At 36.7% G+C, this 26,234-nt stretch overlaps 1 protein-coding gene across 3 annotated transcripts in view; it reads left to right on the forward strand.

The window, feature by feature from the left end:
* ZC3H6 (zinc finger CCCH-type containing 6) overlaps positions 1-24,442 on the forward strand; it is a 63,542-nt gene extending 39,100 nt beyond the window's left edge. For all 3 annotated transcript variants that reach the window (XM_053924052.2, XM_053924053.2, XM_071221524.1), the window contains exons 5-12: positions 1,586-1,719; positions 5,845-5,961; positions 6,536-6,647; positions 10,330-10,439; positions 10,803-11,056; positions 11,940-12,451; positions 12,768-13,001; positions 15,494-24,442. In XM_053924052.2, the coding sequence (XP_053780027.1) occupies positions 1,586-1,719; positions 5,845-5,961; positions 6,536-6,647; positions 10,330-10,439; positions 10,803-11,056; positions 11,940-12,451; positions 12,768-13,001; positions 15,494-16,965 (2,945 nt within the window). In that variant the 3' untranslated portion in view covers positions 16,966-24,442. The remainder of the gene's footprint in view (positions 1-1,585; positions 1,720-5,844; positions 5,962-6,535; positions 6,648-10,329; positions 10,440-10,802; positions 11,057-11,939; positions 12,452-12,767; positions 13,002-15,493) is intronic.
* Positions 24,443-26,234: the final 1,792 nt, after the last annotated feature.

Consider the following 26,234-nt stretch of genomic DNA (forward strand, 5'->3'; position numbering starts at 1 on the left):
GTTCACCAGGGCGGGGTAACGCTGGTCGCTGGGCTGTGATGCTGTACATGGGGGAGGGGCCAAGAGGGAGCAGTGGCACTTGCTCCACTCTTTGCTGGATTTCAGTCACTCCCTCCGCTACCCACAAACTGGGCCCCTCTGGTGCTGGTTCCCGAGTGGGTGGGCTTGTGCACGCTCTAGGCCTCTGTGGGTCTCTCCAACGACCTCTCCTGTGAGGCTGGAAGTTTCTCCTGCTGCCACCTCAACCCCCACAGGTGTTTTCACTCAGAGGTTTGAGGCTTTATCCCCCTTGAGCTGGAGCCCTGGGTTGTGCGTTCTGCTTCGCTCCCCCACCGTTCCTCCTGGCCTATCTATGCGAGAATGTGGGGCCACAGGGTCTGCCAGCCATCACCTTGTGGGGTCTGCTAGCTGCAGCCTGGCCCGCCCCGTTCCACAATCCACCACCTCGCTGGGTCTGCCGGTTGCCACCTTGCCGTGAGCCCTCTCTGCCCCAGGTGCCGGTCTCTGCCCCTCCTACTGGTCTGGATGAATGTTTCTTCTTTATCTCCCTGGTCGTCGGACTTCCATACAGTTCCATTTTCTGTCAGTTCTGGTTGTTTTTGTTTTTAAATTGTTCTTGTCCTTCTTTTGGTTGTGCGAGGAGGCACAGTGTGTCTACCTATGCCTCCATCTTGGCCAGAAGCTCGGCAAACATTTTTCTTAAGAATAATTTCTGAAATGTAGAATTTATTAAAAAGACATAGCCACACATTTGAAGATTTTTGATTCACATACCAAGTTGATATCTAAAAAGGTGAGGTACCAGTTTATAACATGTTGCTAGTGTGTGAAAATACCAAACTCTCCAAGTCCCTACCCATGCTATTATTTGAGGTAAAAATTGGTATGTTATTTTTTTAATTTTAATTTCTTTTAATGGGGTGAAACATGTTTTCATATATTCATTGGCTATTTTGTAGGTTTAAGATCATTTGAAAATTTATTAGTTCACTATGACTTTGGTAAAATCAGATTGGGTAAAGTCATTTTGTATTTTAACTTTCTAACCTAATATATAATTATTGCCATTTGGGTATCTTTTTAGATACTTTTAAATAACGACTTTTCAAATGTAAAAGACTAATATAAATTTTACCTGGAGGTATATATATATATATATATGTGTGTGTTATCTACCCAAAGCTATCAATAAAAACTCAATTTGCTATAAATTAACCACTAATATCTATAGTGTCTTCCATAAAGATAAATATAATACTTAATTCTCTAAAAAACAAGAAGCCTTGGTATTATTTATTCTGAGGAAAATTGAAAAGAATGAAACTGGATTTAACTTCTCCAGCCATGTACATCTTTGTTCCATGTCTTCCTTATGCTGTTAACATCCCTTAAGAAGCAAAAGAAGAAGAAGCAGTACCCAGGAAGTAAAATGTAAAGATCGAATTAACTTTTTTTCATTGAATCTAGAGGAGAAAAATGCACTGTACACTATGGACTATTTAAAATAAGCTGTTTTCTACAAACTAATACATTGACAGGTGTGCTGTTTTTCTATAATATCTGAACTACATTTTAACTTTTTTAGGTATTGAACAGAGGGTTAAAACTTTTCACGTTGGTCGTGGACGAGGTTTGCCGAAGAAAATCAAGCGCAAAGACCGTGGGGGAAGAGCCAGTAAAGGGCCCAATATGTTTTCAGGAATGGATGACTTTCAAGAGGTACTGAGAGTTTATACATAATGAGGAGAGTAGCTTCTCCATCTTTTAACCTATTTGGCTACAAAGAGAACATTGTGATTTTAATGCTATTTTTCTAGTAAATGACAAATTCCCAGTTCAGATCAAATGAGTATAAATAAATTCAAAAAAATAATTATTTTTTAATTAGTCACAACTCCAATATAGAAATGCAGATTTAGTGATTTCCAAACAAAATCATTACATTTGAACGCACCTCAAAATAAAAGTGATGTGTTTGACAGCAAAAATGTGTGTTCTGTTAGTTCTCTTTAACAGGCTTTCCTTTCCAAAGAGTCATCTTCCCCAGATGCAAATGGCAATAAAATGGTAATAGCAGGACCAAGAAGGGAGATAGTGGTAAATTAACTTACGAGAGTTGAAGGCATTGGAAGAGAATAAAAGGAGATATAAATAGTTGGAAAGATGAATTGATGAGCCATACATAAAAAATATGTGTTGAATTGAACTCACACGTGTACATTTCAACTGTAGCGACTTTCTATTTTCTGTATTCTGCCATAGTTCCAGTGAGGTGTGACTGAATTTACAGAGCAAGGGTGGGTTATACAGTTACAACCATGACTGAGAGAAGAGGTTAGCAATAAACTGTACTTGTGAATGCTTGGTTTTCTTATCTCTGGGCTTAAAGATAATGGCTAAAGATTTCTTCAGTTGTACTGCTTAATATACTACTTAGGGAGATGTTGATAGGTGTGGCCTAAAAAGGAAGTTCAGGCCCAGACAAATTTGTGGAACCCTGCATATGCCATGCTTCTCTTAGGGAGTCTCAGTCAGCGTTAACATATTAAAGGCTCTGGTCAGATTAGGCATAGAGAAGCCTGTTTGACATTCCATGGAGTAGCTTTGAAGCAAACCTAGGGTTTCTGGGTGATTCTAACCTGCCGGTGCATCTTGCTATACCAGTAGACCTCTAGAATGTACTGCTTTCCCTAGACTAAATTAGTATGAATACTAATTCTAAGTAACAATTCTATGAATTCTAAGTAAGCCTTCTTTTACATGCATTACCTATACCCTATATCTGGGGGCGGGGCGGGGGGGGACCTTCCAGGAAAGCATGGCTATTCAAGCAAGTTGCTATCTGTCTCAGAGTTTCAGTTTGTTTAATCAGTAAAATGAGAGTACATAGAGTATTAAATTAACTCTAAGGGCCCTTTCACTAACATTTTAGATATTTACATCTCTGGGCTGCAAGTGAAAAATTCTTTATCCTGTAATGGAAAATGAGAATAAATTCTTTTGCATTCATCAGATTTAGACTATTTTTCTTTTACTTCTCAAGATTAAAATATGTCATTGACTATGTCAGTTTATGGGTTGTCACGATAGATTTTTGCTTGTGATCTTGGAAATAAGCAGGACAGTGCTCATGTTCAGGCCCTTCTGTGGTCGAGTGGACATGCTGAGTGGCCAGCATAGATCCATCCTAGCCTTTTCACGGAGTGTAAGAGCCCCAGAGGCCATATAAATTCAGGGATGCCTGCACATCTACACTAGTTATCTTGAAAACTCAAGGGTAGTCAGAACAAGCCAAGTTTTAATGGATTTTAAAGACATTAATTCTATTGGTCATAAGATTCTTAAATTTTTTTATTTATAGGAACTAATAAATTTTCTGTAAATACATGTGCTTTTCCGGTAGATCCTTCCATTTACCTTTCCTTATGTATTTTTAAAATATCTTGAATGCTCTTGTTCCTCGTGCCAATATAATACATCCTCTAGAGTAAATAAATGAAAATGACCCAGTAGGTGGTTTGGGTTTCCCTCTCTCCCTCCATTTTTCCTTTCCCTCCCTTTTTCTTGAGTTGTGTTTTCTTAAGTGACTCTGCTAACATGCCATGTGACTTTTGGTAAGTCACTAACTTATCTAATCTACATTTTTCATATTTGTCTAGGGAGGGTGATAAACCAAATTACTTCTGTGATTCTTCCAGGAAATTACTTAATAAGAGGACTTTTGTGGTGTTAAAAGATCAGATCTTCTAGGTACTTTATATTGTCCTAAAATTTTATTTGTTAAAATTGCTTTGATTTTCTAGAATACCTTGATTATAGTTAGGTTTCTCATAGTTACGGATTCTGAGATACTTTATACTCATTTAAGCAGAACTAAACTGAAAAACAAAACAAAACCCCCACAATCCTCTATTAAGACACTGAGGCATATCATTAGAAAGTAACATAGACTGACAGAAAGATTGAGTTATTAATAAAACATAGGTACTACTTGGTGCATTTTTCAGGGGATTTGGTAATAATCACCAAATATTTTTACTGTTTAATTTGAGAGTTATATTCCTCAAGTTGACTCACTGACTTTGCATAGTGACTGTCTGGCTGTCTATTTTATTACAGCCATGATCCTTTGTACAGACAGCATATGTGACCTGGTCATTTATAGCTACTTGTTCTAACCGAGCCGATATATAGAAAATATTTTAAAGTCAAATTTATATAGATTTAAGACATTTTAAATGACCTTTTAGAGTATAGTATAAGTAATTCTATTGTGCTTTCCTGGGGCAATTTAGGTGTACTTACATTTTTAAAAAGAACCTCTAGGATTATCTGTTTTCTTGGTATTTTTGTGCTTTTTAAATTTTTTAAAATTTTTTATTTGTTGATTTTTTTAGAGAGGTAAGGAGAGAGAGAGAAACATTTACTTGGTGTTCACTTATTTATGCATTCATTGGTTGGTTCTTGTATGTGCCCTTACCAGGGATCATACCCACAACCTTGGTGTATTGGGACAGCACCCTAACCAACTGAGGTACCCTGCCAGGACCTTCTTGTGCTTTTTAAAAGAATTCTTATAATAGAATGTATATTTCAGCTGTGAGCACTGAGGATCAGATTTAAATCTAGCCATATGTTGCCCCAAGTGTTTGCCATGAGGCAATTTCTTATTTTCAGTAGGTTGTACAACATTGTTCTCAGTGCTCTAGTAAATTGAGGGAAAGGAGAAAACTGGAATCAAATCAGAAGAAAAAATAGTCATCGCACTCCTACAGCGCACCACCACATGCATGCCCGGGAGCTTGAAGAACAGTGCTGTTTCATGGCGCCATGAATAGCTGTCCTTACCATGGCCCAACACCATCCCCTGTCCTGACTCAGTGTTCTTATGCTCAACCAAAGTCAGGTGGGGGGCTGAGGAGAGCCAAGGAAAACAAGTAGACCTGTGAGATTTTCCAACACACTTTTTTTCCCGTAATACTTTTAAATTTATCAATTAAAGGTAATATATCCTCTCTGAGTTTTTTTTCCTAAAAAAAAATACAAAATAACCACACATGCAAAAAAATCTCTAATTTTTTAGAGATTCATCTGGAGACATACATTGTTAATATGGGGACATACATTCTTTTAGTTTTTTATCTTTATTATAAAATTGGGATAAGTTTTAGATGTGTAGAATGTTTCTAGGTTTTTTGTTTGTTTGGAGTTTGTTTTTTTTATCACTGCAGAAGTAGTTCTGCAGTAGTTACTTTTATGGATAAACTTTTGTGGGTCTCCCTGATAATTCCTTTAGAACAGGGGTGTCAAACTCATTTTCACTGGGGGCCACATCAGCCTCGAGGTTGCTTTCAAAGGGCCGAATATAATTTTAGGACTGTATAAATGTAACTGCTCCAAGTTAAGTGAGAGCTCAGTGCTGCTGCCGGGTGGAGACAAGGTGCTGGGCCAGATTCCTCCCGTGGGTCTTGTGTTTGCCACCTGTGCTTTAGAACAATCCTAAATGTGAAACAATATGGATATTTGAAGTCTTTTATAGCATACCTACCAATACTATATGAGAGTGCATGTTTTATTGTTCCTTTGCGAAAACTGAATACTATTGTTAATTTTCAAGCTTTTTATAATTTTATTTTTTTAATGTAGCTATGTGTCCTCATTAAAGTAGTAATAGGGTTTGCTACCACTAGTAGCAATAAGCAGCTTGAAAATCATTGAAGTGTGTCTCTTCACTGTCTCATTGTGACCACTTTTAATAGTTTATACTGCTTTCCAGATCCATTTGACTGTACATTTTATACCTATTTTTTATATGTTGCATTAAAATACATTTTTTTCTTGCAGTATAATAAACCAGGGAAAAAATGGAAGGTAATGACTCAGGAATTTATTAATCAGCACACAGTGGAACACAAAGGAAAACAAATCTGTAAATACTTTCTGGAAGGGAGATGTATTAAGGTAAATGTATAGCAGTATCATAAATCATTTTACTTCCAAAATACTCTTTAAAATTTAAGCCTTTGGTGGGGGTTAGTTTTATTTCTCATTTAGTTGAAATAAAACTAGTTCTTCAAAGTGTATCTCAATGGAAATACTATATACATCAGGATTCATTTAATTATATTTTAGAACAATAATGTAATTTGTTGACATTACATTTTTTAAATAAATACAATGCTGACTATGTGGCAACTACTGTTCAAAGTGGTTTACTAATATTAAATGATTTAATCTTTATAACAACAGTAGGAAGTAGTTACTGTTACTGACCCATTGTAAACATGGCCACACCAGAGGCCCCATAGTAGCTCAGCTGGACGTGGGGAGTGGGCAGAGGCCCCTGGGGCCATGGCACTGTGTGTTCTGCACATAGCCACACCCAGCATCTTGGGCAAAAACTCAAAGGAATTGTTTGAATTATTATTAGCTCGTTATTTAAAGACTGAAGATACAACCATAGTTCAGTTATGAAATGCCATGGAGAATATTCAAGTCAATTGTGCCTTTTTTCTTCCTTTTCTTTTTGTAACAGGGAGATCAATGTAAATTTGATCATGATGCAGAGTTGGAGAAGAAGAAAGAGATCTGCAAATTTTATTTACAAGGATATTGTACTAAAGGGGAGAACTGCATTTACATGCATAATATCCTTTACTAAAAATATGTTTACCAAAATACCGAGGTTTGAAAGCATAATTGAGGGGTTTAGAAATCATATGTACAACATAGAAGGCCTAGTTTGGTTTTAAATTTAAAACAACACATTACATAAACTTAAGTCTAGTCAACCATTTTTCTTCAAAAGGGCAGACTAAGTTTTATTCTTTAGGGAAATGAAATAAATAACTTCCCTTTGGAAAAAAATCTGTGAAATAAAGGTACTGTGTATTTAATGTACTCAGCTTATACCTATTTCAATAGCATGTGCTTCCTGACGGAGTAGTTGGCAAAATATTTATTTTATGACTTAATTATTTTTACTTAGGTTCATAAGTAATAAATTATCATTGTTGAATATTATAAAATCAAAGTCTCATCAAATCTTACCCCTAGTTATCACTGTATATTCTTCCCTACTTCTTCCTTTGGAAATCTATACATCTAAAGTGTATGCCTGCCCCAACCCAAACTGGTATATCACTCTATGTTTACAGTAGTCCTTTAAAAAACCAAGGGGGAGGGTGGAAGCAGGGGAGGGAGGTGGGTTTGGCTCGGGAGGGGTGGGGAGAAAATGTAGACAACTGTAATTGAACAACAATAAAATAATTTTAAAAATAATATATATACATATATAGTATATCTGTCTGTGTTAACTCCCCTACCCCCAAAATAGCTAGCTGGTTTTTCACTACAATTAATGACTAATGGAGCCTTTCTCCCCCAATCTGAAACTCATTTTTATCATGATGAAATGTTTTATATCCATGTTTTTTTTCTAGAGTTTCTGCTTGGCTCCATTGTAGGTTTGTTCTCATACCTCTGCTGCTTTGCTGTGATTATTTCTGCCTCACCAGCATACTTGATATTTGGTAGATTCTCACATTTATTTTTCCAGATAAAATTTAAAATAGTCTTGTCAAGTTCAAAAAATAATGTAAAAAAGGAAAATAAAAAAATCCCTGTTATCATAGATATAAATATAAAGATAAAATTATACAAATACAAGAGGTGTATATGGATGGAGTCCTTTATTATCCAAACAGAAGTATGACTTAAAATCCAGAAGCAATAAGGGAAAAGATTGAAAATTTGACTGCATAAAATTTTTAAATTTGCATAACAAAAATATGACATAAGAAAAATAAAAGGTAAATAATAAAATGGGAAAAGTTGTTTGCAACTTATATCACTTACAAAGAGGTAACAGCCTGATATATGAGTTTCTAAATATTGAGGAGAAAAACGGGGTAAGAGATACAGATAATTCACAGAGAGAAATGCAAATGGCCCAAAACACAGGAAAAGATGCTCAATCCTGTTTATAATAAGAGAAATGCACTTTAATCTATGCCCAAGATACCATTTGTAGCCATCAGATTTGCAAAAATCCCCCCCCCTCCAATGTGACAGCACATTTTGTTAGCAAGGTTGTGAAAAAATAGATACACTCAGACTTCGTTGTTGGGAATGTGAATGGGGCATCCTTGTGGGGGAGAGCTGGGAAGTGTTGGCAGAATTACACAGGAGTTCACCCTCTGACATAACAGTCCTACCATTTTGCAAGTTCTGGTGAATTAATGGATTTGGGCAGTGATTATTGATGGCTGTTAAAATCATTAAGTGGAAAGTTGATGAGAAACTTTATAATTGATGAAATGGGCCGACAATACCTACTGCACCAACTAATCAGTCTTAGTACTAAAAAGAAACAATTAGACATCAAATGCCTCTTGATATGATGCAATAGGGAGTATTTATTTAATAAACACCTATTACAAATTTAAATGATACAAATGATACAAAACAAATGATAACAAACGATACAAAAATAAAAGGGGTGGGAACTTACAGGGATCAGTAAAGGGACTTGAGATATAAGTTGACCAGATGCAGTTTGTGGATCACATCTCGATCCTGATCTCAACAAAGCAATTATAAAAAGACCTTTTTTTGAAACAGTTTGAAAAATTTGTATATTGACAGGGTGATAGATAAAGAGATAAAATAGATGCATTAATGTTTCATATTGTTAAGGTTGTGATTGTTAAAAATATTGCTCATCTATTTAAAATAAATATGGAGATATTCACAGATTAAATGTATTTGGAATATTCTTTTGAATACTCATGTGTTTTTTGAGGGAGAGTTATGAGGAGAGTATGGGGTGGTGTCATCTGTCCATGTCACAAAATGGACAGACGATGAAATTGTTGAGCTGACATGGCCAGCATGCGGGAGCTGATTGTATTATTCTCTCTACTTTGGTATATGTTTGATCATTTTAAAGGTAACTTTAAAAAACCCCTAATCTCACTCTTCAGGAATAATTATGCTAACAGTATGGCCTAAAGTCTTTCAGATTTTTTTCTGTGCTAAAGTTTGTGAGTGGAGATAACATTTACACCTAATTTTTATAAAAATGTGATTAAGCTATGATTGTAAAGGTTGTATTTTTATTTAGCATTTACATCTTTATTTCATATACATTCTATTTTAATATATGATGTACAGTAAGGACCTAATTTTTTTCCAAATGGTTAACTCATCATCTCATCTTCAAGCGATTTAAAATGGCACCTGTACCAGATCCTGGATTTCCCCACGTGCACACTTCAGCTCCCACCCTACTATTGCACATGGTGCTATTTGACCATTCCCTCTATAAGTGTAGAGCGAACGATCCTCCTTTCTTGATCAAAATACTGTAATAAATTTGTCGTAACTGAAGAAAAAGCAGTAACATTTTTTCTAGATTTGACATATTTCTTCAGAAACCAGACACCTTATTAAACTCTTTCTGAAAACTTTCCATCTATCCTTATGTTTTTTTCTCACAGTCATGCCATCTATAAATTATCATTTATACCTCCTATTTTAAATATGTTGGCTACATGTCTAGAATAATGTTAAATAGTAATGATTGTGGCAGACATAGGACACATTATAATTTCCTTTTGCTTTAACTTGTGGCTATAGTTTTAAGATAGATTTTTTAAAAAATCAAGTATATTCTTATTTTACTAAGACTTTTTTTAAATCAAAAGAGGATTTTGAATTTTATCAGTTGCTGTTTGCACTTGCTAAGATGATCATGTAATCTTGCTCTTTTGACCTTATCAGTGTAATGATTACAGTAATAAATTTCCTAAAACCATCCAGAAATTCTTTTTAAACATACAGCATCTGAAAATGCTATATTTTTCACCATACTTCTAAGTTTAATGTCTTCTTCAGAAGTTTGTTTCTAAAACCTTGAGTGAGGCTAGCCTTTAAGTCAGCCCAGCCTGTAGCTCACATTGTTGGGTTGACTTTAACATGACATATCAAGCTCCTTATTCTTCACGGATGTAAGGTCTTGCTACAAAACTCATTTGTTCTGCATAATATTTTACTATTATGGAAAATAATAGGGTGTACATAATCATTATAAATATTTGTCTTCAAAAAGTGTTTCCTAGTTTTGGTAGAGTTAGAGAAATTTTAATTTTTTGAATGTTTTGATGCATAACTAAAATATTTAATCTTAGAATAAATTATCTGATATGATTATAGAAAATTCAGTACAATATATAATCATAAAGTCCTATTGATTCAGCATAGTTGTATTTTTGGTTTAAAAATATTTGTTTGATTGTATTTGGTCTATTCCTTAATATTTTTATTTACATGAATTTCCATGCAAGTTCTATCATAGTGGAGCAAAATGTTACCAAGGAGACAAGTGTAAATTTTCACATGATGATTTGACTAAAGAAACAAAGAAACTTTTGGACAAAGTGAGTAATGTTTTTGTACCTTGATTATTTGTTACGTCTCTCTACAGACTCATTTGACTTGTATCATGTTTTATAAAACTGCTAAGAAGCCAAAGACTTTTTTCATGTTTTGTTAATACAGTGTTTTAGGAAAGCAGCAATTTTGGACAGGAATTAAGAATCTTTTATTCTCAACCTTGTTCTGCCATTAAAAAGTTAATTTATTTTGAGAAATATCCTTTACCTCTTTGAACCTCATTCTCTTTATTAAAAATGAGTTAGCTGTCTATGACCCATTTTTCTATTAAAAGAACTAGTTTACTGAAATCACAGTTTTAATTTGTAAAAGAAATCAATGTTGTAATCTTTGCCAATTATTTTTAGGTGTTGAACACTGAAGAGGAACCCACAAATGAGGATGAAAGAGAGTTAGAAGAACTTAGGAAGCATGGCATAACCCCTCTTCCCAAACCCCCTCCAGGAGTGGGGCTGCTGCCAACTCCGCCAGAGCACTTTCCCTTTTCTGATCCTGAAGATGATTTCCAGACAGATCTCTCTGATGACTTCAAGAAAATTCCATCTCTTTTTGAAATAGTTGTAAAACCTACTGTGGATTTAGCACATAAGATTGGGAAGAAGTAAGTTAAAAATTTCAAAACTGGTGGCAATTTCCCCCTAGAAATTTATTGGGGTTTTTTTCAAGAAATTGCCCAATAAAATTTATTTATTTTTGAGCAGAATGAGGTTTATTAGAGAGCAGTAAGTACCATACAGAATATCTGGCAAAACCACAGAGACCAGTTTGTATTATATGCAGTCCAAAATAAAAGGAACCAGGAGAAAAACTCAGCTATACCAAAGAATAGTCTAGCAGAAAATCTGCTGAGGTTGCACAGCTGGGCAGCCAGAACCCAGGGACTTGACACTTGAACCTTATAACAGCTGCCCAGAAGAGTCAAATGTGTCCAACATCATGCCTTTGTCCCCTAGAAACTCTTATTAAGAAACAAACTTGTATTCCTGTTAATCATGTGAGTAAGCTCAGGTAGAAATAGCAGCCGTGTGGCACACACCTCGATTGCTGCTTCCCATGTCCTCTGTGTCCCTGCCCTCTGCTGCTTCCCATTATCTTCATCTACAAAATCCTTAACCCAGCTTCCAAGCCTCTCCACACAGCAATGAGGACTAGAAGAGAATCAGTCAAACATTTATCTCTGGGTGGCAGGATTAGGGGTGATGCATTTATCTTTGTTCTTCCTGTATTTTTCAAAATATCAGTAGCAAGTAAGTTGTAGAACAGCTGATAATAAACAGCAATTAAGAAACCATGGGCTAAAATGAAGGCAAGATCCACATATTGTCGCTTCCAGTTACAGATAATTTTGAATAAATGGCTTCTTAGAAAAAGAGTATTCCATCCTGATATAGAAAAACACGTGTAACCAATATTCATTTAGAAATGTGACGTTCTTATTTGCCTCTTTTCTTTGAACTAAGAAATATTATTCTTTCTGTCTGCAGGCCACCAGCATTTTATAGCAGTGCCTCACCACCAGGACCACAATTTCAGGAAAGCAGCCCACATCCTCAGCATGTTTATAGTTCTGGGTCAAGTCCAGGTCCTGGACCTAATATGTCTCAGGGACACAATAGTCCTGTGATGCACCCAGGCTCCCCTGGACATCATCCATGTGCAGGACCTCCTGGTCTACCAGTGCCACAGAGCCCACCTTTGCCACCTGGTCCACATGGAGTGGTAGGTTCCCACAGCCAAGGTGGAGTACTTGTTCAACCAGATGCACCTTTGTCAGCACCAGGCATGAGTGGTGCTTACCATTGCCCAGGCTTTACAGAACACATGATAAAAGTACCCAGAGAAAATCACTGTGCTCCAGGCTCATCACACCTGCATGGTTCTGGTGAAATGCAGCTCAACACCAGTTATGAGCCCCTACAAAACCCAGCTGAGTTTTATGATAATTACTATTCACATCATGCTGTACCTAGTTTTCAGCCACCCAATCACTCTAGCGGTAAGTTTACCTTTCAGAATATCTCATTTCTAATTTTAAATATTTGGAGTCCTATTTTTCATTAAAATTATGATAAGAAAGTATGTTTTAAATCTGAAGTGTGATAAAATTTAGACCTTAAAATATGTTTAAAATTTAAACAAATATTTGTAACAATAGAAGTTTAGATAACTTTTAAAAATATTTATAATCACATACTAATTTGCTAATCAAATACTATTATTATTAGAGCTTCAATTTCTTATAATTCACAGTGGCACTCCGTAGTGGAGTTTTCTGATGAGTTAATGTCTTTTTTTCCATGTTACGTGTATAGATGGGTTGTGGCACGGTGAGTTTGCTCCGCATCAGCCTCCCATTGTTCAAGACTCATCTCACCATGGGAGTGGGTGTGATGGCAGCAGTAACATGACAGGCCATGACCCCCTGCCTGCACCAGGTCTCCTCCCTGCAGTGCAGAGAGCTCTTTTTGTTAGACTTACTCAGAAATACCAAGAAGGTGAAGAGCCAAGCAGCACCCAACCTCAAAGGGCACCTAGCAAGGAAGAAGGTATGTCAGATGTTATAGTAGCATCCTACCTGTTTGGGTCATTCTCTTCCTGAAATGCTCTTGAATAGGTTAATGTTTAAAAATGAGTTCCTCTGAACTATCTGTCCTATTTTCAGTTTACCTTGTGGCTCCTCTCTTTCGGAGATTGTGGTTTCCGGCACCGTCAATGTATTAGCAGTTAATTTCAGAGTGTTTGATTTGAACCAGTGATTAGATCTGAAATTAGAGTGCAAGGCCTAAGTGAACAGACTTGCTATTTATTAAGCCTTTTTGTTTTGGGAGAAAAGAAATAGAAAAGGAACAGGATACCTTACAGTTCAGGAACTTTGACTTCTAGACTAACTTCAAAATGATTCAGTTATTAGAGAAATTTTTATGGGCATAGTCTATATACTTCAGATTCTGCTATATGGTTAAGGAATATTATATTTAACATAAAAGGTTATATTCAAACAATAAATTTACCTTAGTATTTTTGATATTGGTAAGTGTACAGCAATTAGTTGACTTAGTTAAGGAGAGAACATTAAAACATTATAAATTACAAAATTGATATATTTGGCCATTTTTAAACATAAAATTTATGAAGAACTATGTAAAACTATGTATATGTGTATGTATATATAAAATTAGGTAGTTACAAGCTATTATATAAACATTTGTTCTATTTTCAAATAACATTAACTTTTCATTTATTTAACATCACAGGGAAATGAGGGATTCCTAATAACTTCCATTTCCTGTACAATTTATGTATATTCCTGTAAATGCTAAAACTTAATTTTAAGAAACAACCATTCAATGGTAGGGTTTCTGTAAAGTCTTACAGAGCTTTATGCTTTCATAAACAAGAAAATCATCCTTGCCTGGGTGGCTCAGGTGGTTGGAGCATTGTCCTGTACACCAAAAGGCTGCAAGTTTGATCCCTGGTTGGGGTGCGTTCAGGAGGCAACTAATCAAAGTCTCTGTCTCACATCAATATTTCTCTCTTTCTCTCAAATCAGTGAACATATCCTCATGTGAGGATTTTTTTTTAATTTAAAAAATGAAAATCAAAACTTTTCTAAATGATAGAAGATTTTTATACTATAATATTATACAATTGGTGATGTTTTATGAGGGTTGTTTTCTCTGTACACAGAAAAAGTTTTGACAAGCTAGGGCTTTTTTGTGTTTGTGTTTTATTTTATCAATTTTAATGCCCTTATAGTAAATCTTACCTGTCCTTTGATAGAAAGCTGTTAACCATTTTCTATCTAATATCTGCTTTCCGTTGACCTCTCCTGTCCCATTTTCCTTCTGTTCTATATTCATTCTCATTCCAAAAGGGATTTTACTGCTTATAAAATACATTGATATGAAAGTGAGAATAAGACAGCATCTTACCTGTTTGGGTCAGGTAACAAATTCTGTGAGGAGTGAACTTACTCTTCGGAAATATTTAAAGTGATTAACAAGCCCAGCTCTAGACTCTGGGGTCAAAGAAAAGAAGGAAAGAGACCTAGTGTCTAGAAGTTGTTTTCCCAGACCCTGAGATACCAGTCAAACCTTTTGCCTTTGTGACATAATGTATTCTGTATCAAACCACATTCCTGCCCTAAAAAGCTCTCGTTTTGTGAGCACTGCTCTGTTCAAACTTAAGTATGTCACACTAGAGTTTCATGTAGTAGAAAAATATTAGTAAGTAGTGCAAGGAGGTAAATGGTCTGTTGATCCCATGGGGTGTGTATGTGTGCGTCCCCAACTCAGTCAATCTGCGCTGTGAATGGAGAGGAGGAGACTCACCCTATCATACCTTCTACTCCACTAGAGAGCAGGCCTCTGATAGATAGTTCAGCTTCTAAACATTGTGTCTAACACATAAGGAATAAACAGACTTCAGGAGTAAGGCCCGAAGTGTTCTCATAAAGGTCAAGTATATAAACTTCAGCATGTTAGTTTTGTTTATTAATTTTAATTTAATGCTCAAAAAGCTAATATAGCCACATCTAAAAAATTTACTACATCTCAAAATATAGTAAACTATAAATGAACAGTCTCTGCCTCACCTCTCATTTGCTCAGTTCTCATTGCTTCCTTAACTGTTATTATTGGTGTTTTGTTTTCTTTCCAAATAATATTTTTATGTCTTCCCCTTGCTATCTTGATAAGTCCAGAGCTTAAGGGTTGCTTGAATTAAAGAGATCCAAAACTTTTTAATATTCCTTTCCCAGAGTATTTTCCCTTCTACCTGAACCCTGTTACACCGCACCCATGCTAACTTCTCTTTGGCCAGTTAGAATGAGGCCCCATCTTTCTCTGGCTGGAAGGACATTGCATGTGTTCTAACATCACAGCTCTTCTTTATAGAGTATAAGATGGAATTGATCATTGTCATACTATAGCCTATCTTGTTCCTACACTTATTTCAGAAATAGCATATGCTTTTTAATCTTAATTAAGGCCAAATCTGAAGGCTTCATTCTTTATAATAAGTCTTTGTCTGCATTTAGATGATACCGTTAACTGGTATTCCAGCAGTGAAGAGGACGAAGGGAGCAGTGTCAAGGCAATACTGAAAACATTACAGAAACAAACAGAAACTCTAAGGAGTCAGCAACAATCTTCCTTGGAACCTGGCGCTCCTACTGATCCAAGACTTGCTAAAGAGAAGAGTAAAGAAAACCAGGTTGTTGACCCTCGACTTAGGACCATCCCAAGGCAAGACATTAGAAAATCTTCTGAGTCTACCGCACAGGGTCTCAGACTTGTGTGGGATCCCAGGAAACTAAGAGGGAATGGAAGTGGGCACGTAGGCTCCTCGGCTGGAGCAGTAAAGTGTGATTTACAACATGCCCATGCTGGCGCTAATGTCAAACACAAGAGAGGAGATGATGAGGAAGAGGACACAGAAAGAGAACTGAGGGAAAAGGCTTCCTTGATACCTCTGGACTCTCCCCCTGGTGCAGTGCTCCAGGATCCAAGGTCTCAGCTGAGACAGTTCAGTCACATTAAAATGGATATTACACTCATCAAGCCCAGCTTCGCAAAACACATTGTGTGGGCTCCAGAAGACTTACTTCCAGTCCCTTTACCAAAACCTGACCCCGTATCTTCAATTAGTTTACCTCTGCCCCCCCTTATAGCTGACCAGAGGCTCAGTAGATTATGGAATGCAAAAAGTGATCTCCATCAAAGCACAGTGCCCATCGATTCAAAATTAGCAGCCAAAGCCAAAATTAACACAACAAACAGAGAAGGCTACCTGGAACAATTTGGGGACTTGCACAGTTCAGCAAGCAAATTAGGAGACCCCAGGCTGCAAAAAAAATGTGATCCTAGACTTCACAGACTGCACAATGCAGCGTCTCAGCAAGCAGTTACAAAGGAGTCACATACATCAAAGGGTGCCCCTCACTTAGCCAAGTCAAGCCCTGGTGTATCACAGCCCTCGGTGGCAGTAACTAGCAACTCTGGACCTGGGACTTTGCCTCCATATGCCCCTAAACTCTCATCTTCAGCCAGCGTTACACTGGGGACTCCAAGTTCAGTTCTCAGTGGTATTAGTTTGTATGACCCTCGGGAGCATGGTGGTTCATCCACACCAGAGCGAGCAACAGAAAATGCAGAGAACCAGAAAAAAGGTGGTGGTTTAAAAAGCAGTGACAAAAATGAGCCTTCTCCTGGAGAAGAAATCTTGCCACAGAAAACCACCCCAGATGTGGAAGTCACTGTTGATGGGCCAGCTGACCCACAGGCAAATGTTCTCAGGAGCTCCTGTGCAGTTCAGGTCCCCGCAGTGCACAGTCTTCCCATTCAGGCATTAACAGGCTTAATTAGACCCCAGTACAGCGATCCAAGGCATTCAAGGCAGATGGGACAGCTGAGCCCCACCCCAGATGATGACCCTAGTGGAGAAACAGATGACAAGTCTCTGAAAGAGGTTTTTAAAACTTTTGATCCAACTGCTTCACCGTTTTGCTAGCTATTGTATAATTAGGCAGTTCTTTTCAGTTGTGACCATTGCAGTCCTCTGCTGTTTTGTAACTGGTTTACCTCTATAGTTTATTTATTTTTAAATTATAAATACTTTTCAGCTGCTAGTATCAGAACCACATGAATTTATATCCTCTAAAGGCTGTGGTATTTTATATAATATTTTTATAAATTTAAGAGACTGTAGTAATTGACATAGAAACTTATTTATCATGTTAGGGTCGGTAAAAATACTTTTATTGTAAATAAACCATTATGAACTTAACACTCTGCCTGAATATATGCCAGTTGTCTTTCATAATCAATGTTTGGATAAATGATTACCACTTTTATATTGTTGGTTTGTTTCAAGCAATATGATGTACATTACTTTTGGGAAACAGTATTTTGACTAGGATCCTCTGTATTTGTCAACACATAACTGATTAATATGTAATGCTAACTGCTAACAAAAGTGTAAAATGAAGTAAAGAAAACATTTTTTAATTACAGTTAGCAGAGCAGTTCGTGTTTTAGGGCATCACTTTTTTTAGTGTGGACAATATTTGTGTAAATGAAGCATTTGAATGTCATATCTTTTTAAAGTATTTTTATTGTATCATAGAAGTTAGATATATATAAATAGATTGTTTTGCTAAAGTGAAAAATTCCCAAGTTCTCTGATACAACTTTTTAAATTTAATTTTTCATATTAAATAGTTATAAGTTACTGCTGTCACATTGTGATGTTTATGTGTTTTAATGTTTTTTGTCTTTAGCAGCATAATTTGTATTACTTTTTCAAATGATATATCCACAATAATTGTATTCATCATGACTTTGGCAATTTTTATAAAATTTTAAAAGACCCAGTGAGAGTCTGTAGTTATTGCATATTTTCTCTTAAATAGCAAGAAAACACAGATGTTATAGTCAACTGTGTGGCTACCAATAAAGAATTTTTCAGATCTCATGTGACTGGCATTCTATAACAGAGGAAATAAACACTCCATGTCCTGATAGTTTGGAAGTTTCCTAAACTGGTTAGAAATTGCATTTTTATAAAAAATAATTTATATTCATTCTTATGTATTTATTGCAGTATAAAAGAATGACAGCCTTATTTGTTTTATACCTTTTTTATTTATAATGGAAACTAAGTATTACACTGATATTCATGTCTTGAACTGGAGGATTATGACAGTATTTGCTGGTATCAAATACAGTAAGGAACTTGAAAAGGAGCATTTCGTTGTAAAAGATAATGAAAATGTAGGAAATTAGTCCTTGGGTAACAACAGCTCCTCCTGAGAAGTGATGTTAAAAATATCCGTGGAACAGGATCCCTGGCTGGTGTAGCTCAGTGGATTGAGTGCTGGCCTGTGAACTAAAAGGTTGCCGGTTCGATTCCCAGTCAAGAGTACATGCCTGGGTTTTGGGCCAGGTCCCCAGAAGGGGGCATGTGAGAGGCAACCACACATTGATGTTTCTCTCCCTCTCTTTTTCCTTCTCTTCCCCTCTCTCTATAAATAAATGAATAAAATCTTTTAAAAATATATACAGGAAACTATTTCTGTGGGAATAAAACATTCAGATAACATATGGTTTATGTTAATGCCTGCCCTTAATGTTCACTTCCTAACCCTTGACCTTTATTGCTCTGATTTCTTTGCTTCCGTGGGGTTAAGTGAACAGGGCTCTGCCAACCTAAGAAGCTCACTGTGTTCAAAGGAATGTGAATTCTTGCTACTTATAGTTTGGTTATGATGTTGCATAAAATGGCTCTGGATATCATTTTTGGGGTTAAAAATGCAGTTTGAAGCCACCATAGAAAGTATTTTCTGATTTATTGTCCAAAACAAACTTTATTGTTAATTGAAAAGTCATTGAAATGGATAAAGCTAACAAAAATTGTATATATAATCATATATGTTATTTATAAGTGTACTTATATATGCTTATATATAAGTATAATATATAATTATGTTATTATATATCTTTGTTATTTTACATATAGGTTATATATGTATCTTTTCTAAAAAACAAATTAATCCAAATTCTTAACAGAAGATACTTTTTACTACTAAGACATGTTAAAAGATTAATTAAAAAGTAAGGTTTAAAAATCATTAATGCAAATTATAATGTTCATTTACTCAGTATCCTTGAAATGGATAAAACTGACAGAAAAAACATTATATATAATCATATACACTTATATATACATATATATGATTAATATATAATATACAACTATATATCTTTGTTATTATATATAAACTATATATGTATATCTTTGTTAAAGATCAAATGTAATCCAAATCTGTAAGGTATATTTTTTAAAGATTTATTTATTCTTGGAGAGAGGGGAAGGGAAGGAGAAAGGCAGAGAGAAACATCGATGTGAGAGAGAAACATTGATCAGTTGCCTCTCGCAACATGCCCAGACCAGAGACCAGGCGCACAACCCAGGCATGTGCCCTGACCAGGAATCGAAACGGCAGCCTTTCTCTTTGCCAAATGACGTCCAACCGAAGTGACACCAGTCAGCGACAAAAGTTATTTTTACTACTAAGACAGATGTTAAAAGGTTAATTAAAAAGTAAGGTTTCAAAATCATCAATGCAAATTATAATGTCCATTTACTTGGTATCCTTGAGTCCCTATTACAACAGTTGATGTCCTAGAGGCTATATTACAAGAAAGTTTGGACTTACTTTCAAATTCAACAATATGTTTTATAGGAAAATGTTTTATTTATATTTAAAATAATGATTTATATTTGTGATGCCTTTTTATTGTGATAACATTAGTTTAGGGGATATTCTGTTAATATTCTGTCAGCCTGGATTATTTTTAAATCCTTTTTGTTCCTGTTTCTCACCAAAATTTAGTAAGTGGCCATTTTCTCCAATGAAGAAGCTCCTCCTCAAGGTGAGCTGGTGTTTTTAGAACCCATGTAATTCGATTTACACTATAATACACTGACAAGTATGTTATGTTCCTATTTTTAAGAGCCAAACATTTACAGATGATAAGAGTAACTTGCGTCTTAAAAGAGTCTGGATTTGATTCACTGACTGACATGTGACTTAGCCATTCATACTGGTTTGTGACAAATGTTATGCTTGTTCACTGATGTTGAACAGAATAGGATATATCGGATGTTGATTTCCAGTACCCAGGTGATCATTATTTAGATCAAGCAAGTGTTTTCCTAGATCTTGTTTAGTTTTTGCTCCAAACTCCTAGTCTCTAGAGCTTTCCCAGTTAGGACGTCATTCTGAACCTTGAAAATGAACCACATGTTGGAGTGATTTCAAACTCTTGACTCAGCGGTTCGGTCCCGTTCCTGAGGACCACTCTGTGACCCAGCCGTAAGCACCCAACCCCAGTTAGGCTGCAACCAAAGCAGCCTACATTTGAAATGGTGTTGGGTTAGGTTTCTGTGTCTGTTGACTTGTATAGGACTTCAAATGGTAGTTTTTCTTTTTAGTCCTAATTATTTTAGCACTGGAAGAATAGTTGATTAGTAAATAAGTTCTGTACGTGCATTCAGATAAGCCACTTTTTAAAATTAGTGAGAACACAGGTGGCAAACATAAGGCCCTTGGGCGGAATCCGGCCCTCCACCTTGTTTTATCTGCCCGGCACCTTGTTTCTACCCGTGGCAGCACCAAGCTCCTTGCCCCTCGTTAAGGAGTAGTTATATTTATACAGTCCTAAAATTACACTCAGCCCTTTGAAGGCAACCTCGAGGCTGATGTGGTCCCCAGTGAAAATGAGTTGGACACTCCTGAATTAGAAGGTAGGGAGGAAAGGAGAACTTATGAGGGCTGGAGGTTTAAAGCCTGCAAATTCATATTCTTGTTCTGATGTGACTTACAAGCGTTTTCTCTCATGTCTAGTTCCTTTTCTATAAAATGGGGATAATTTTGACTGCTCACAGATTTAAGGAGTAAATGAATTATTATTTTAAAGAATTTATAAAATTGCTTTATAACTTTAACAGACATCATCATTACACCCTCATTAAAGTAACAAAGCTCAAATTAACCTGTTTTTGGAAAGGATATGGGCCTAAGAAAGGACATTAGGTTAACATTAACATAATTAGAATCTCTAAAGTACATTTTAAATTGGATCTTACGCTTTTGAAAGCAGGACCGTATGTGTCTCCTTTTCTGTTTCCCCATTACAGCAAGCCTAGTTCTAGGCACACGGTGGGTGCTTTATTAACTGCTTCTTGATTGCTTCGCAATATCCATCCAGGCTTAGACTTTACAGATGCTGTCAGCTGTTAGAGCAGATGTGGCAAAGCCATTCCATGATTGCATCAGAAGGAAAACAGTTCATAACACCTTTTCCAGTACACAGAGGGCACATACCTTCTCCCTTCTTCCCCTCACCCCTCACCAGGTCAACTGAACAGTGTAAAGGTAGGGCTGTGGCAGGTTTACTGAGGACTTAAATGTTGCTACAATAATTCATAACTCTTAAGAGTCTTCCAGACTTATAAGGTAACCTTACTGCTTAATGGCGGAGATTTGAATAGATTGATAATTTATTCCTGTAGATTTATGAAGGATTCTTTCTGTAACCAGAAGGAATTGTGTAACCGGAAGGAATTGTATATAACCAGAGTTTCATGTTTTTATTTTAAATATCGTTCTCTAATTTCCCCCATTCACTTCTCACAGTATCAACCAAATGAAGATATGCCTAACGTAGTGAATTTCCAGTAGCATTAAAACACTTTTTTCTCCTAACACCATGAACAGTAATTTGCCTTTTCAAGTCATGGATTGCATTCTAATGTGAGTCCCGTGTCTGGTCTTTAAACATCCGCATTACACTTTGGAACAGAACGACCACATGCTATAGTTGGCGAAATCGTGAGCACAGCGGAATTCTCTCTCTCTAAACAAGATTGTGAGTTCTTGGAATAATATTTTAGAGTTTTGTTCATCCTTGAATCTCTTGTTTTTTTGAACTTAGAATTTATTTATAGAAAAGTATATAGCTAACTATAGCATTTTAGGAAAATATCAGCTCTCTGAATTATTAGGCCCCATATTTCTTGGCTCACTGCTCTGTGTGTGTTACATACCGTTGAGTGTCCCTTACTCCTGGTGACTTCATAAACGACTGATGTCCTCAGTGTCCTGTGCTCAGTACCCCCACTCAGCTCCTGTAGACTTAGACCTGTTGCGTTTCGTACGGAGCCAACCCATCTCACATTCCGTGTTCCCCTCTTCCTGCTATCTTCTGTTTTTCCCAGCATGTTGTCTTTTCCCAAGAACCCTCCCTTCTCACAGTGTGCCTAAAGCAGGACAGTTTCAATTTTGTCATTTTTGCCTCAAGCAATGTTTCAGGCTTACTTTGTTCAGGACCCACTTGTTCATCGTTCTGGTGGTCTGCAGTATCTGTAAAGCAATCCACCAACGCCATGTTTCAGATGAATCAGTTGTTTTCCTATCAGCCTTCTTCCCCGCCCAGCTTTTACATCCGTACGCAGTAATTGGGAATATGAGGATGTGGGCGATCTTAGCCTTGGTCTCTAATGACACATCTTTGCTCTTGGTGATTTTTCCTAATTCTCCATTGCTGCCCTTTCTAGTCTCAGCCTTCTGTTGATTTCTTGGCTGTAATCTTCATTTGAATTGATGACTGATTGCATCAGCTAATATTTTTTCAGGGGTCGAATATATAGTTTATTGTAAAGGAATTAAATATAGAGAGGCCTAACTTCTTCTTATTGTTGACACTATTACAGGTATTCCCCACTCCCCCCTTGGCCCACCTCCACCAAGCCCCCGCCCCCAGCGTTCACCACTTTGTTGTCTGTCCATGGGCTATGCATGTGAGGTCTGTCCAGAAGAAGTCTAGCCATTGTTAATATAACTAGAACAGTTTGTGTGACATCGATGTAACCTGGCATCGACAAGGGGAGTGGACTGGAATGAGCATGTGTGAACAATGAAGACTTCACTGTACTAGTCAATTGGGGTGGTAGACACTGGTGAGTGAGCATGTGTACTGTGTGGCCATCACATTCAAAACAACTAAATGAGTAGAGCAACAAATCTGCATCAAATTTTGCGTTAAGCTTGAACATTCCTCTGCAGAAATTATTCAGATGATTCAGAAGGCCTCAGCTATGGGCACTGGTGATTGACAGCTTCATCACAACAACGCGCCCACTCATGCATCATATCCCGTGCAGAGTTTTTTTGGCGAAACGTCAAGTCACCCAAGTGACTCAGCCCTCCCCACCCACCCACCCACAGCTCAGATTTGGTACCCTTTTGACTTCTGACTTTTCCCAAAACTAAAATCACCTTTGAAAGGAAAGAGTTTTAGACCGTTGATGAGATTCAGAAAAATAAGACAGGGTAGCTGATGGTGATTGGGAGAATTGTGTGAAGTCCCAAAGTGCATTCTTTGAAGGGGATGGAGGTGTTATTGTCCTATGTACAATGTTTCTTATATCTTTTTTAAAAAATGTTTCTATTTTTCATATTACATGACTGGATACCATCAGGACAGACCCTGAATGTTCTTTGGCTACTCTCTTCCAATCCCCACTCCCCACCCTCTGAGATCTGTCACTCTCATCCATCATGTTATTCTTAAACCTCCATTACAAGCAACAGCTTGGGGTTAGTTGTCAGTGATAGACTATACATTTTATATGCTTTTTAAGTAGAGAAGGTGATAAGTAATAACCATTATTAGTTAAGAGGTTTTAGTCCACCTGTGTGTTACAGGAATTTTCCCTCCAAATGTTTGAGAGGGACGTCAAATAAGGTAAGAGAACAAGGGTAGAATTATATTTCCTCATAAAAATGACAATCAAGAAATAGTTGTTTGTGTACTTGCCAAAGTTTTAAAAAAAACCTTCATTCCTTGCCCTAAACCCACTGTTCTCTCACCCATGATTAGAAAGGGCTCAGCATAGATCCAGGGTGCCAGGGCCCAGGTCACCTTCTTTTAGTCTAGGGCTTCTGTGCCTGCATGTGGCAAGGGTACTGGTGGCACTTGTGTCCTAAGATGCAGTGTGTGTGTGTGGAGGGGAAGCTGCATCCAGACTTATTATGGCCTATTTTCTGTCAGCTCCACAATCACCATCTATGGGCTGAAATCCAAGTTAAACCTATTCGGCATGAAGTGGGATTTTTTTTTAACCTCCTAGCATTATTATTTCAATTCCCAAGTTGTATATCAAATGTTGGGGAAATGCTGCCTTGATTGTATTACTCTGGAAGGTTTTAGTACCAATTGTAGATTAACTAAATTTTAAATCTTCTGTTGTTCAAAAAATAAATTATTCTGCTTAAGGATGAACAAGGTAAAATCAGGAATATCTATTTATTCTCATTTACAAATAACTTTTCCAAGGTTACATTTTGTTGTTGCAAGTTTTCATAAGTTTTTTCTGTGACACCTTTCTATTGTCTGACTTTAAATAAAAATGTTTCCAGTGATATTTGTCTGGCAGTGCATTGCTTTGTGTTAATATATACTCATCATTTAAAGATACAATATAGGGGAGCCGTGTACTCATATAAGAGCTTATAAATGGAACCCACTCCTAGCCTTCCTGAAAGGAGAGAGTAGTGGTGAGCTTGTCCTTCAATATATCCTTAGTCCACAGAGGTTGTGTTACACGTACCACACAGACTAACAGCACTTAAGGCCATACTTCCTGATACTGCCTTTGTTCTGGGAAGTATCTCTCACATTAGTGTAAATTAACTTTCTCTTAGAGGATCTGAAACTGAGAGGTTGCTGGCAAATGTGCTGGTTAGATCAGAGTAAGAACTCCAGGATCAACTAGGACCTCACAGCAGGAAAGGCTTTCAGGGATCCTGGTCAGTCTTCCCCCCCAGGATCAGGAACAATGATGAGGTGATTTCTCATGCTTGCCTCAAAGGTCAGGAAACCTCGTTAAAAAACATTTTCTGGCTTCCTTTCTTGTATGTTCAGTCTTGAAGGAGGTAGCCAAGTTGAGAACTGGATTTAATTGTCTTTTTTACATTATATTTTATTGATTATGCTGTTGGAGTTGTCCAAATTTTTTCCCCTTTACCCTCCTCCACCCAGCACCCCCTACTCCCTCAGGCAATCACTACACTATTATTCATGTCCATGGGTAATGCATGTAAGTTCTTTGGCCACTCCATTTTCTATACTGTACCTTACATCCCAATGGCTATTCTGTAACTACCTATTTGTAATCTTTAGTCCTCTCATCTCTTCACCCATTCCCCAACACCCCCGTCCCATCTAGCAACCATCAAAACACCCTCCATATCCATGATTCTGTCTCTGCTCTTGTTGCTTAGTTTGTTTTTTAGATTCAATTGTTGATAGATTTGTATTTTTTTCCATTTTATTTTTCATAGTTTTGATCTTCCTTACAAGTCCCTTTAACATTTCTTATAATTATGGCTTGGTGATGATGAATTCCTTTAGCTTTACCTTGTCTGGGAAGTTCTTTATCTGCCCTTTGATTCTAAATGATAGCTTTGTTGTGTAGAGCAATCTTGGGTGTAGGTCCCTGCTTTTCATGACTTTGAATATTTCTTGCTAATCCCTTCTAGCCTGCAAAGTTTCTTTTGAGAAATTAGCTGACAGTCTTATGGGAACTCCCTTATAGGTAACTGACTGCTTTATCTCTTTCTGCTTTCAAGAATCTCTCTTTATCTTTAACCTTTGGCATTTTAATTATGATGTGTCTTGGAATGGGCATCTATCTTGTATGGTACTCTCTGTGCTTCCTGTACTTACATGTCTACTTCCTTCACCAAATTAGGGAAGTTTTCTTTCATTATTTTTTCAAATATATTTCCAACTTCCTGCTCTTTCTTTTCTCCTTCAGGCACCCTTATGATGCAAATGTCAAACCACTTGAAGTTGTCCCAGAGGCTGCTTACACTTTCCTCCTCTTTTTCTTTTGCTATTCTTTTTTCTTGTTGTTCTGATTGGTTGTGTTTTGCTTCCTTATGTTCCAAATCATTGATTTGATTCTCGGCTTCATCTGCTCAACTGTTGTTTCACTGCAGATTGTTCTTTATTTTAATTAGTGTAGTCTTTGTTTCCGACTGAATCTTTTTTTGCTCTTTTGGTCCTCCCTAAGCTCCTTGAGCATCTTTATAACTAGTGTTTTGAACTATGCATCTTATAGATTGCATATCACCATTTTGTTTAGTTCTTTTTTGGGAATTTTGATCTGTTCTTTCATTTGCACCATATTTCTTTGCTCATTTTGGCAGC

The sequence above is a fragment of the Desmodus rotundus genome, chromosome 5 (assembly GCF_022682495.2).
Source record: "Desmodus rotundus isolate HL8 chromosome 5, HLdesRot8A.1, whole genome shotgun sequence".
NCBI lineage: Eukaryota > Metazoa > Chordata > Mammalia > Chiroptera > Phyllostomidae > Desmodus > Desmodus rotundus.